Genomic DNA, 13594 nt, shown 5'->3' with positions numbered 1-13594 from the left:
GGCTCAGAGAGAAAAGTTGAGTCTCCAAGGTCACATAGTGATTCAACTGGAGAGAGAATATTGGGCTCTTTATTTTTTTCAGGAGCTTTCAAAAGGCTTTGTAGAGAATAGGAAGATGGCTTAGTCAATACAACCACGAGGACCTGAGTCCAGATCCCTGACACTCATACTGAGCCAGGTGTGGTAACACATGCATGCAATCCCTGTGCTGGGAGGTGGACCCACAAGGCTTCCTGGAGCACACTGGCCATCCAATAGCTGAACTGGCAAATAATGGATTTGTGAGAGATTCTGTTGCAAAAAATAAGAAGGTGGGGCCAGAGAGATGGTTCAGCCATCAAGACAGTGGTTCTCAATCTGTGGGTTGCATATCAAATACCCTGCATAGCTGATATTTACATCATGATTCATAACAGTAGCAAAATTACAGTTATGAAGTAGCAACTAAAATAATTTTATAGCAGGGGGTCACTGCACCATGAGGAACTGTATTGCATTAAAGGGTCATGCATTAGGAAGGTTGAGAGTCAAAGTGTCAAAAGCATGTGCTATTTTTGTGAAGGACCAGAATTCAGGTTCCAGCCCCCAAGTTGGGTGGTTCACAACTGCCTGTAATTCCAGCTCCCAGGCACCTGATGCCCTCTTCTGGCCTGTGAGGGCACTTACACACATGTGCATACCCACACACCCAGACACTCCCGTACACATGAATAAAGGAAAATAAATCTCAGGGCTAGAGAGATGGCTCAGAGGTTAATAACACTTGTTTTCAAGGGACCCAATGAGTCCCTTGACTTCGACACGTATGTGTACACAAAGCACACCTCTCCCTCCACACAGAGACTTCTTATAGCATCATACAGACAAAGTCCTTCTCTAGAAAGAGCCTCAGGAATCCAGTGAGGGAGGTTCTGTCTGGGAAGAACTTGAGGTGGGTGGGATGGAGGGAGAAGGGACCTGTTCTTCGCACTGTATCATCTCATTTACCAAGTGCGTCTTTTCTTATCCCAATTCAAAAACATTCAAATGATACTTGAAAGCCGTGAAAATAAGTTACTCTGGGTAGCAGGCAGTCACCTGTTGAAGAGGTGCAATCCGCTGCCTTCCCAGATCAGTCTCCAGGAGGAAATTGGTTTTCCCAAGGAGGAGTGGTAATGGAAGTGGCTCGCCGTGGCATGTGGTCTTGAAGGTGTTCCTTCTAAGTACGTTGTAGCTATGTAGTGGGGACCATGAGGACTTTGCTGCCAGTGAGTCCCCGGTCTGGTGCCCACCTGCTGCCTTCCTAGCTCCTCCCTGGAAAGCCTCAGAGAGTCTGGAGAATGGGTCCACCTTGCTTTCCCTCACCCACACCCTGGGCTCTGTTCATTCCGATGTCACCTCAGATCCACGTTCTGCTCTGTCCCCACCTCTACCAGTGCACACAACTGGGGCTCAGCCCAGACGACAGGGCAGTCTCCTCACTGGTCTCCATTCATTCCTCTGCTTGTTTTGTGTTGGTCCAGGTGACACGGGCTCCAGTATCTCCCCACTAAATGTGCTGATGACACCCCAAAGCCTAGGGCTCCTAAGCCATCATCTTCTGTGTGATGCTTGCCCCTTGCCATCTTGTGTTCTCTATCAACCTCAATGTTTTTGCAGTTTCTGAGTCTTGTCTGGACAGCTGGCTCCTCCTCAGCCTCTGGGAGTCACCCCAAGTTTGTCCTCAGGGACATTTGCTCTGACCTCACACAGCTTGCTCTGGGGCTCAAGGTCTGCTGGTCTGCTCAGAGCACTGACTGACAGCTGGGACAACTCCCTGGTGTACTGAGTGAATTCACTGTTTGTCTTCACGAAAAAGACTATTGTTTGTAATAGATCTAAGATAGTTTCTCTTGTTGACCTAAAAATCTCTTTGTTTGTGTGTGTGCATTTATATGTGAATGTATACATGTATATGCATGTTCGTGTGTGTTGGCAAATGTATGCATCGTGAATGTGTATGTGTGTATGTATATGTGGAGGTTCAAAGTTGACACTGGATGCCTCCATTAATTACTTTATTTATGGGGACAGGGTCTCTTGATGAGCCCAGAGTCCTCCAGCTCCAGCTAATGTCTGAGCCATCTTGTGTAGGAAATCCCATCTCTGCTCCTGAGTGTTAGGATTACAGGCAACCCTGGTGCCTTTGATCTAGGGATCAGAACTCCAGTCCTCACGCTGCATGGCAAGTGCTTTAGCCACTGAGCCATCAACCCACACATGACCTCACAATCTTTAACTCTCAGAATAAACAAGTCTTGGCCGCTGCTGGTTAGACAGATGGAAGATGAATAGGGTCGATGGGAAGGATGAATGTGGGTGGGCGAATGAATGATGACTAGTTATGGCTGGGTGGATGGATGGACTGATGAGGGATGGGAGGATGGAGTTAACGGATGAATGAATGTGTGAGTTGATGGATGGGTAGATAGAGGGATAGATGGGGAGATGGGTGGATGGATGATGGATGGGGAGATGGCAGGATGGTCGGATGGATGGATAGGTAGGTGGATGGGTGCACAGGCAGAAGAATATGATGACTGAGTGGATGGTTAGATAGACGGATGGAAGAGAGGAAGGGTGAGTAGATGTAGAGACAGATAGATGAACGGAAGATGAATGAATGGATGGACAGATGGACACAGGGTTATATAGATGAATGGGTAATGGATAGATGAGCAAACAGGTCTTAGACTGATGGACAGCTAGGAGGGTAGATGAATAGCTGCACGAATAGTGAATGGATGAATAGATGTGTGTATGTATGTATGTATGTATGTGCAGATGAATACATGAGTGGATGGGTGGTAGGAAAAATGGGTGGATGAATGGAACTTGTTCAGCATATAACAACCCTGAGGTTCCTCTGCCCGGCCAGGTATCTCCTCCTGGTTTCCTATGCTGATGAGGCGGGGACCTGATTAATGAAGAATGAGGACTTGCAGTTGCCACCTCGTGTTGAGTTGGCTTTTAACACTGACCTCAGATACCTGCAAAGTCCTGCACAGTGGTGACCCCAGGACCTCGGTTGTCTGACTCTGACTACTGTGTCTATTCCTAAATCCCTCTCATCTAAATCTTCTGCCTGCAGGGGGAAGAGAAGCATATGGCAGGAATCAGTCGGAGCAACCGAACACACGCGCTAAAGCCTGGGCTTGTTTTACTCGTTCATCTCTTCAGCGCTGAACCTCTGGGCTAACATGACACACGAAGGGATGGGAAGGGGAGATGGCTTGCGACTAATTCGGAAAATGTCTCCATCGAGCCTTCCTTCCCATCCCATTTTCTTTAATTACATTAGCATCTGCAGCCACGCGGCCTCATCTGTTGGCGCTCGCACAGACCACAGCCACACCACACAGACCAGCTAATTGGCCGGTGGGGCGGGACAGTGGCTGGGTTTCTGTTGTGCTTTTGGCCTTTCCTAATGAGCTGATGTACGCTCTGCACTGCAGCTGCCCACCTCCCCAGACGGCTCCTGCCTGCTCAGCCAAATGAGTGATGGCTAGGCTGTCCTTTTCCTGCCCCCACCCACTAGGGCCATGTAGCTGCTGGGGGTTCTGTGGCATGGGAGACCATTCTGCCTCTCCGCCCATAAACTCCTGGGTCTACCTGCCTTGCAGGTCCCTTCGTGGTCAAAGCCAGCTCCCTTCTTATTGCCTCCATCTGGATGAGCAAGCTTGATGGCCTTTTGTCAGCCACAGATGCAGGGTTTTCCTTCCCAGGGATGCTTTGGGCAGCAAGGATTCTATCTTCACCAAGACTTCTCCTCACAGGCCCATTTACCCCAGGGCCATTGTGAGCAGAAATATCTTGACCTCCAGTTGTCCCAGCCTCACACTCAGGCCTAAGTGCTTCTGAGGTTGGGGACTCACCCCATTATTTGACCCCTAATTCAGTTTCCATATTTTTCTACTGTTCTGAGTGACCTTGCTTTCCCAGGCTGCTGATGGTATGAGACACGGTGGCTGGTGCTGGCGAGGGGACAGATGAATGGTGCAGATGTCACTCTTGTTTCTTTTATCTGAAATGGTAGGTCAGGGGAGGCCCACCGCTTGTCCAACCCGACCGTTAATCTAGAATCTCCTGCCCTTGGTTCGGAAGCTGCTAGCTGGTCCCAGCTTGGCACTACTCTCCATGGTTGCATCGCTGAGTAAACCCCATGTGGCTCTGTCCATATGACCTGCGCCTGCTCCTGATGGAAGTTTCGTGATGTGCCTCTGTCTAGGGCCCCGCCCCTAGCCCTACCTTGTCCTCTCTGCTTTCCAGGTCAGGGGCCGGCACTGCTCTGTGGGGAGGTGGCTGACGAAGGAGCAGAGTATGCATGGCTGTGCATACAGCGAGACCACCTGTGCATGGCTCTGTGGCCCAGGCATGCTCCATCAACAGCCCAACCTAAAAGTGGTCACTGCTTGGAGCCTTCCATCTTAGGGTTCCCCCTCCCCACAGGGCCCATCTCTCCCTGCCTAAACAGCCCTTCACGTAGCCATGGTGACAGTCTTCCCCAGCTCTCTACCAGCTCTGCCTGGGCCTTCTTTGTCATATGGACATATGGGCCGCTGCTACTGACCGTGGCTACCTTTTAAGGGTCCATACTGGCCAGGTTTCCCAGAAGTGACCGGCTCTGAGTTTCCTTTCCAGTGTACAGTTCCCTGTTCACAGGGCCAGGTTACAAGTCACAGTGGACACCAAGGTCAGGGAGGAGGGCAGTAGAAACTAGAATGTAGATCAATACAAGACCAGCATTTGCCTAGCATATGCCAGGTCCTGGATGCCATCCCCAGTTTCCTAGGAAACCACAAAAAGGGATAGAGACAGTGGAAGGAGGCAGGGTAGGGGCATGGGACTCCTGTTGGAGCTCTTTCCTCTCTTTTTTATGAGACAGTTTCACTAAGTAGATCAGGATGGCCTTGAACTCATCAGCCTTCTGTCTCAGCTTCCAGAATGTTGGGATTACACCCAGTACCACCACATCCAGCCTAGTCTATCTTGTTTCTGAGAGTGACTGAGGACAGACAGTATGAATGCCAAATCAGACAGCAGCTATGTTCTTCGGCACACAACTCAAAGAACCGAAAACACATTCAGACAGATTGCCCACGGCATGGCGTTCATCATGGCGGACATCACCCAAGGATCCACCAACGGGTAAAATGCCAGCATCTGTATGAAACTCCAGTGGGTTGAGTCACAGAAGAAAAACGAATGGCTGCCAGTAGCTCTGGGGAGGGACCCACGGGAATGACTGCTGCTGGGGACTTCCCTTGCAGTGGGCAGGCTTCAGAACCAGTCAGAGGTGGTTCTGGTCAATGTGTTAACCTCGCTGAACTCTGCACCTCAAAATGGCAAAGCACACACTGGGGACTCTTGTCTTAGTAACAGACTCAGGTAGAACCCTCAGCAAGAGACAGGAGTTATAGAAACAGGCAAGAACTGACCACCAGATTCCCTAGAGTAGAGGGAGCCCAGTGCAGGGTGCTGGGCCCTCCTGTGGTGGCCCTCCTCCGATGGGATCTAGCTGACAGCCTCTCAGTCTCTTGGTTTCATGGTTGGATGCCCAGCAGGGCTGGGCAGAGGGCCCTTGTAGGGGACAGTCATCATGTACCTGTACGACTTTGTCTTTCCCACGTCACACATGCATCCCTGATCCCTACATCCAGGACGAACCTGTCTAGACCAGGCATTCCCTTAGACCTCTGTTCCAGTGTGTCATCAGAACTGTGGCTTGTGACAGAGAAAGGGACGGATGAACTTCACTCCCAGGATGTGAACCATTGTAACTGATTGAAGCACAGGGAACAACAGAAAAGCTGTCAACCTTGGCCTGCTGGTGGAGCTACTGCCCCAGTTTTGGCTCCACTTAGAGGTAGGGAGGCAGGACACAGAGACCCAGGGGTTCTCGCAACAGTTGTTGTCCAAGCACGGTTTCTATGGGAAGATTTCATCCTCTATGCTGTGGCTGCCATACCATGGGAAACACGCAGATTTCTACAAACTCCCAACCCTGTGAGCCTAGAACACCTGCCAACTTGGGGTCCTGCCCATTAAGAAGAGCAAGATTTCCTTAACAAAACTCCAGTCGGCAGGAAGCACCACAAGAATATGGACACACATAGGTGAGGGGGAAGCCCAGAACCGGGATAGACTCAATAGTCAGTGGAGGACGCCCATCACTCTGCTTCCGGCCCCCAACTCTGCCCTGCTATCCCATCTCAATTGGTTTTTTCTCAATAAAGCCATTCCTCCCTCTTCCTTAAAGTTCATTGCCCTCTCACGGGGGCTTCCTCCACAGGCAACTGCATGCAGGCCCCGTCTGTGACAGGTTCTCTTGTAAATGGTTGGCCGACACAACCCCAGCAGAGGCGACACATGAACAACAAAGCAAAGGTGTCCTCGAGCTGCACAGCAGACACCTCTTCCCAAGGCATGCAGGAATACCGGATGCTGGAGTTCCCCAGAAGGCAGACGCATGCCTTACCTGGCAGCATCGAAGCTGTCATAAGAGCCCACTGTGTAATGCCGGAAGAGTTTCTTGCTGCGGTCAGCACGGGTTTCTGCAGAGGGAAGAGAGATACCATTCAGCAAAGCCACAGCCCATACACTGAATGGGCAAAAGGTTGGATCAACCTGACTTGCCCCTGGCAGGGTGACATTCACTCTGCATAGGTACACACCTGGGGAGACAAGATGATTTGGGGGCCCAAGTCTGCAAAATGTGGGGACGCTGGGAACCCTGGGTTGACCATAGAGCAAAGAGCTCACTCTAAAACACAGGTGGACTCCTGGGCCCTAGCGTGAAAGGGTAAGTGAGGCTCTTCAGAGCAGGGACCGTGAGTGTGAGCCTTCCAGCCGCCTCAGGTGGAATCTGCTAGACCTGCTTGCCCAAATGGTGGTGCCCAGGCTGGCAGGCCTCTCATCTCAGAGATTTCCGATGATGGACTTATCCTAGAGAGACATGATCAGGATTAATATCCCGACGACGGTTGCTTTCCATTAAACAAAAAAGGGCTAAACTAAGCACACATGATTAACGCTCCTCATTAAGCCCGCTTCCCTGACTCAGCAGGTTCAGATGTAAGATCGCTGGAGACGATATGACTATTGTAATTAGATTAGCAGATGGCACGGGGCTGGGGGGGGGGCTGTAAAGCTGCAAATGCTGGAAGCAGCACAGAGCGCAGTGAGCTTCAAGGTATTCCCCTCACAGACAAGATTCCCTGCCCCGCCTCCTTCTGAGTCCTGAACTTTGAGAGGAATTGAGCAAACGGCTTGAAGCAAAGGCCTGAGCTCTGGGGGGCAGGCGAGTCTCTTTTCAGTCTCTCCCCTCTCTCATTCCAAGGTCAGCATTGTTTTTTAACTCACCCCTCCCTGTGCAGGTTTCTGAGAGAGGTCCCGGGTCTGTATATGCTTAGAAGCAGAGATAGAACACCCCACTTCTTACAGTGCAGAGAAGCACCCCTCTTCTTACAGAGCAAGGAATCCCCTCCTGGGCTGGAAGGAGGCATTACTGAGGTGGGAGCAAGAACTGCATTTCCCAGCTTCCCCCAGCACTGTGGATGTGGCTGAGTGGTCGGGTCTTCTCTCGGAGTGGGGTGCTCCCAAGCTGGGCTCTTAAGCCCCTCTGCTACCCCTCTCTTCTTTTGCTGTCTCCTAGTTCAAGTCTCAAGCCCCAGAGAGTAGGGCATCACAGATAAACTGAAGAGGCCCAAGGCAGAGCTGGTACCTAAATGTTTACACAAAGACAGTAGAAATTGAGATTGATTCCCAGCACCCTGTAAAGAGACAGGCATAAAGGTGTGCAAATCCTGGCCCAGAGGCACTGGAGGGAGGGGATCCCTGGTGCTCTCGCTAACTAGCCAGCCAGGCCTAATCAAAGAGCTTCAGGGTCAGTGAGAGGCCTTATTTCAAAGAGTAAGGTGGAGAGTGACCGAGGAAGATGCTAGATCTTGACCTATGACCTCCACATGAATACACACCAGACACACACACACAGGCCTTGTGTGTCAGAGTGGATGGAAGTATACATTGTATACTACATGAGGGGAAAAGAAATCAGACTTCTGTCACACTGGGCTGCACTTTGGGGCTTCTTTGTTCCAGCAGCTCCCGCCGCCTTCCTTCACTGACAAGCAGGGCAGCTGGGGTCCTAGGGCTTGCTCATACTTGTGTCCCCACACCTTCCATCCTTTTTTCTTTCACAGACACACAAGGCTCCCGCTTACTGTGACTCCTACAGCCATAATGGTTACCACTTTTTCTGCAGACACTCACCAGGTGCTTCTGTGTACTGGCTCCCACTGTGAATGCCACTGGGGTACCCAGTCAGATACCAATATGGAAACCCAGTGAGGGGTGCACACGCAGTTCAGAGACACCTCTGCCCCTTTACTGTGTCACCCTTTGAGGGCCTGCTCCTTCTGGGGGCCCCTTCATAGGGCAATATCTTACTTAAGTTGAAGGCATCTCAATAGGTTAAACGTCAGGCTGTGTACACTACATCTCTAATCAACCACTGCTTGGTCTAGTATTGAAGCCACACAGCGTGAAGGCCATCAACAAAAATGTGCCAACAATTGCCAGCATGTCCCCTCACAAGGAAAGAAGAAAGCAATGGCATTTTGCGAACAAAACAAGCAATTTAAGTTTTAGGAAATGTACTCTATCAAACAGTAAACTGACGGCCCAAAGTGAAGTTGTCAGGAATATAGATTGGTCACTCGGATTTAATATTAACCATCAATGTGGCACAGCCGAGAATCACCCGCGAGAATCTCGGCTGAGGAATTGTCCTAATCAGGTTGGTCTGTGGACGTGTCTATAAGAGATTGTCTTAACTGGTGTAGGCGGGCCCAGCCCACTGTGGGCAGCACCGTTTCCAGGGCAGGTGGTCCTAGTTGGCATAAGATCGCTAGCTGAGCATGAACCCGAGAGTGAGCAAGCAGGCCGCTTCCTCCAGGGTTTCTGCTGCAAAGCCTTGGCTGTGAGCGAGTTCTCTGGTCAGAGGTAACGCTGGATGCCATAGTGAGAAGTTGGACTCCAGGTTTCTTTGCCTTGAGTTCCTGCCCTGATTTCCCTCAAGGATGCACAGTGACCTAGACATTTAAAATGAAATCATCACACCCTCAGGTTGCTTTTGGTAGTAGTTTTAGCACAGCAACAGCATGCAACCAGAACACACTGTGTCTACAAAGGATGGACACTAAGAAGCGAAATGCTGGACTGCTGACAGAAGATAGTGAGTGAACGGGCTGCCATCTTCTGTTTACACCTGTCACTCCCATACTGCCACTGCCTGAATTTCCGACAGCCCTGTCCCATCCTGCATAACCCGTGGGCATCCGTTCACAGGGAGGGAGGGGTGACTGGGTGAACTCAATGGATGGCATCACCAAGACCAAATTGCATGCCCACCCATGTCACTCAGGCTCAAGTCAGCACTGGAGTGAGTGCCTTCCTTCTCTGCCTGTAGGCTGGGGGTCAGGGATGTACCCCGTGCTGTCCTCAGGACTCAAGGACAGGGCATTACCTTGTTTTTCTGAATTGACCTCCTGATTTGTGGTCTGGGCTTGCCCAGTCTCACCACTGGCTCCCCTGTGGGTAAGGCAGAGTCCCCAGCAGCCCAGCAGTGAGAAGGTTGCTTTTTTTTTGGACAGGGACTCGCTATGTTGCTAGGTCTTGCCATGGCTTCCCCACTCATCAGGGCTTTCTGAACTAACCAAAGGCCCCATCATGCAAATAACCCCAGTCCAGGGCACTGGAGTGAGTACTCAAAGCATGGAGCAATGACTGTGCTAGAGATGGGCCCAGCCAAGCTGTGCACGCTGGTGTCACACTTCATGTCAAGAGCAAAGGTGCCAAGATGTGACCCTGATGGTCTCCTGACTCTGTGTGAGGTCTACAAGGGCCAGACCCTGAGACCTAAGGGCAGGGATTAGAAAGAGACCCAAGGAACAAGTGGCCAGATCCCAGGAGCAGGTGAAGGAGCCCAGGTATGTTAGCCTTCTATGGCTGGGCGAGGTGCCCCAGGGGTTAGATCACTGTGAAGGGACACAGGGAGGCCTGACTATCCCTGGGACATCCATGCTCAGATCACACGTATGCCAGGCCTGGAAAGGGTAAGTGGGATGCAAAGCATAGCCACCAACGGTGCAAGGACTGCTCATTCTGAGTATTGCTCTGACTTGCTCAGGTTGTCTCCATCCCAATGGCAGTTCTGTGCTGGTTGTCTAGGAAACCAGTGGGTGCTGAGAGTGGGCAGGGCTTTGGCTGGGCTGCAGGGCACAGGGCCAAGAGCAGAGAGGGAATGTGTAGTGGAACGTGAGTGCACATGTGCATGTGTGTATGTGTGCATTCCTGCATACATGTTCATGTGTGCCTGAGTACAATGCATGCATATATAAATACATGTGTACATGTATACAGGAGAGCTTGTATGTACAGGCTTATGGTGACTATATTATGTGGGTGTGTGCATGTGTTCATATGAGCACGTGTGAGTACAGATGCATATGTGTAAAATGCACATTGTGTGGCTAAACATATGTGTACAGGTGTATGGGAGCATATACACACATGCATGTGTGAAAGTACATGTATTCATGTGTGTGTTTACACAAGTGTTATATACATGGGCACATATATGTATATGTAGGTAAGAAAAGAATGTGTATACAGATATATGTGAGTGTGTATTTAAGCATGTGAGCACAGGTAAATGTATATGTGTGTGTGTAAACATATATGTGGATAAGCATCATCACCATCATAATCATAACCCTCATCATCGCCATCATCACCGCCACCATTACTATCATCACCACCATCATCACCATCACCACCACCTTCATCACTACCATTACCACCATCATCACCACTACCATCATCACCACCATCACCACCATCATCACTATTATTATTACCATCACTATCATTACCACCATCATCACCACCATCACCCCCACCATCATCACCACCATCACCACCATCATGACCACCATCATCACCACTACCATCACCACCATCATCACCACCACCCTCACCACCATCATGACCCAGTCACCCCATCATTATAGGAGATTTGCTTAGCTGCTCTCTGCTGACAAGGTGCTTTGCTAGATCTGCATCATTATCACTGGTCTTCCACCTGCTTCGGTCCTCACATAACAGCCAGCAGCCAGCCCATGCCCTGGCTCCACCTTACAGAAGTAGCAGTGTGGTAATGAGGTTCTAAAGATAGATGGTGGAATTCCAAGGTCAGCTCTGTCACCCACTGGCTGTGTGTCTTGTCTTTTCTCTTGTAACATGGGGACAGCACCAGTCCTACTCACACAGAGGCACCTGAGTGGTTGGAGGTGAGGCCAGTTGGGCACGCAGTACATGGGAAGGGTGTGCCACTTTGGCTACAGCTATCACATTTCATACCTTAGATTCAGAACTTCTGCCTTCCACAGGCTTTCTAACGTCACACAACCCATGAGAGGCAATGTGAGCCTCCAATCCAGCTGTCTAAACCCAGATGGCCACATGGTGGACACACCCTCACTCAGCTTCAGCTTTGACCTGGGACAAATGAGTGGGCTGGATGGTTCTTAGGACCCTTTCCTGCACGTGACAGTGGCTGTCTTGTTACAGCCAGTATTTGCCCTTCACCAGCTGTGCACTATACGTTGTGTTACAACCCTTCTGGAAGCTCACAGGGTGCACAGGTGCAGACGCAGGGTACAAGCAGGACACACCCAAACAGTCAGGAGAAGGAGGCCTGCGGCACATATGGGATGACGGCTAAGACAGATGGACACTGGGACTCTTACTCTTGCTCGGGTCTTCAGGGATGCACCAGCTCAGCTGAACCTGACACATCACCACCCGGGCCATGGCTGCAGCCCTGCTTCTCTCTGCTTCCTAAGCAGGCAGGACGCCCTGCTGTCCTCTTGGCAGACCTTGCAGAGCCTTTCAAAGACAGCCACAGGCTTCCCTCATCCTCCAGCATTCTCCAATCCCAGTCACGTGGGCAGCTGAGGCCACCACAGTCTCTAGTCTTGGGCATTAGCACTTGGCATGGGACCCTGGTGTGGCCCCGTGACCTCATCTGGTGCAAGGTTCTTGCCCTGCTGCTGTGATATCTACTTCTGAGGCCTCCAAGAGTGGCCTGGCTTAATGAGATGAAGCTCACAGGCAGGCCAGCACGGTCTAGGGAGGGGCAGCTAAAGGAACAGACAGACAAAACACAGCTGGAGCCCCAGAAACTTCTTACTTTTAACACGCAAGCTTACTTTTGACATACAAGCCCATCAGTGTCATTTCTGCGCTGCTCCCATTGCTGACAGCAGAAGGGGTTGGGAAATACCTTTATATACCAGGAGTGTACATCAGTGTATCAATGGCTGGAGGCAGTGACCACAAGGAAGCAGCTAGCCATGGAATGGTGCCAACACAGATTCTCTGACCATACCTCCTCCTTGGAGAACTGGCCATTTCTCTTTGCCATGTGGGATTCCTGGCAAGGTGGTATCTGAGAAGCTACAGCATACCTCCAACCTGTGGGGACATCCAAATGTGGCCCATGCTGGTCCCTGACTCCATAAGTCCTATGAGGTGACCCTAAGCCTGTGTGTGGAATTGTGTGTGTGGAATGAGGTGGTGAGTTGTGAGTATGGGGAGAAAGCACAGGGTGCTGCTGCAGAGGTCCCAGGCCTGAAAGGTCCTGAGAGCCATTTATCGGGAGTTTTCTGCGTTCCTCACCTGCGCGTGTGTTCACCTTACATTTCTCAGCTCTCTTATGATATGGGGTTCCCCTCTGTATGCTATGAATGTGTTTTATTACCATTGGTTACTAAAGAAGCTGTTTTGGCCAATGGTTTAGTAGAGTTAAAATCAGGTAGGAAATCCGAACAGAGATATAGAGAGAAAGTAGGTGGAGTCAAGGAGATGCCTGACTGACCCTTACCAGTAAATCATGGCTTAGTGCCAATATACAGATTAATAGAAATGGGTTAATTTAAGATGTAAGATTTAATAAGAAGCCTGAGCTAATAGGCAAACAGTGTTGTAAGTAATACATTTTCTGTGTGATTATTCAGGTTTGAGCGGTCAGGAAATCAAAGAGCAGTCTTGGCTTACACTCTGATACAATATAATTCTTTCTAATATTTAAAACATGTACTTATGTGTATGCTGCATGCATGCAGGAGCCAGACACCAGACACCAGAAGACGATCCCCTGTGATTTGCAAGCATTTGTGTGCCACTGTACAAGGATGTTGGGAACTGAGCTTGGTTCCTCTGAAAAGGCAGCAAGTGCTCTTAACCACTGAGTCATCTCTCCAGTCCTTGGTGGACCTCAGTCATTAGTTCTAGCCAATGTCAAAGCCTCTGTGGTATTCTATTACACAAACAACATTATCCCAAGAGCGTGTGGGACTGCTGCCCATGAACACAGAGCCCACATTAAGGAAATTACTGCTTTCAGTCCAGGGACTCCCAGAGACAGTGTGCACATAAGACAGACATTTGGCAAGAATGTGAACCATCTTTGCTGTTCCATGCCTAAGACTGTGGGATGCTTGTTGCACAGCGT

General features: G+C 50.3%; 1 protein-coding gene across 13 annotated transcripts in view; it reads right to left on the bottom strand.

The window, feature by feature from the left end:
- The window catches only part of Shank2 (SH3 and multiple ankyrin repeat domains 2), a 443257-nt gene that overhangs the window by 157490 nt on the left and 272173 nt on the right, over positions 1-13594 (bottom strand). For all 13 annotated transcript variants that reach the window (XM_075972893.1, XM_075972896.1, XM_075972898.1 and 10 more), the window contains one exon: positions 6497-6572. In XM_075972893.1, coding sequence (XP_075829008.1) covers positions 6497-6572 — 76 coding nt within the window. The remainder of the gene's footprint in view (positions 1-6496; positions 6573-13594) is intronic.

The sequence above is a fragment of the Microtus pennsylvanicus genome, chromosome 5 (assembly GCF_037038515.1).
Source record: "Microtus pennsylvanicus isolate mMicPen1 chromosome 5, mMicPen1.hap1, whole genome shotgun sequence".
Classification (NCBI taxonomy): domain Eukaryota; kingdom Metazoa; phylum Chordata; class Mammalia; order Rodentia; family Cricetidae; genus Microtus; species Microtus pennsylvanicus.
This window is presented reverse-complemented; position numbering and strand designations above follow the sequence as displayed.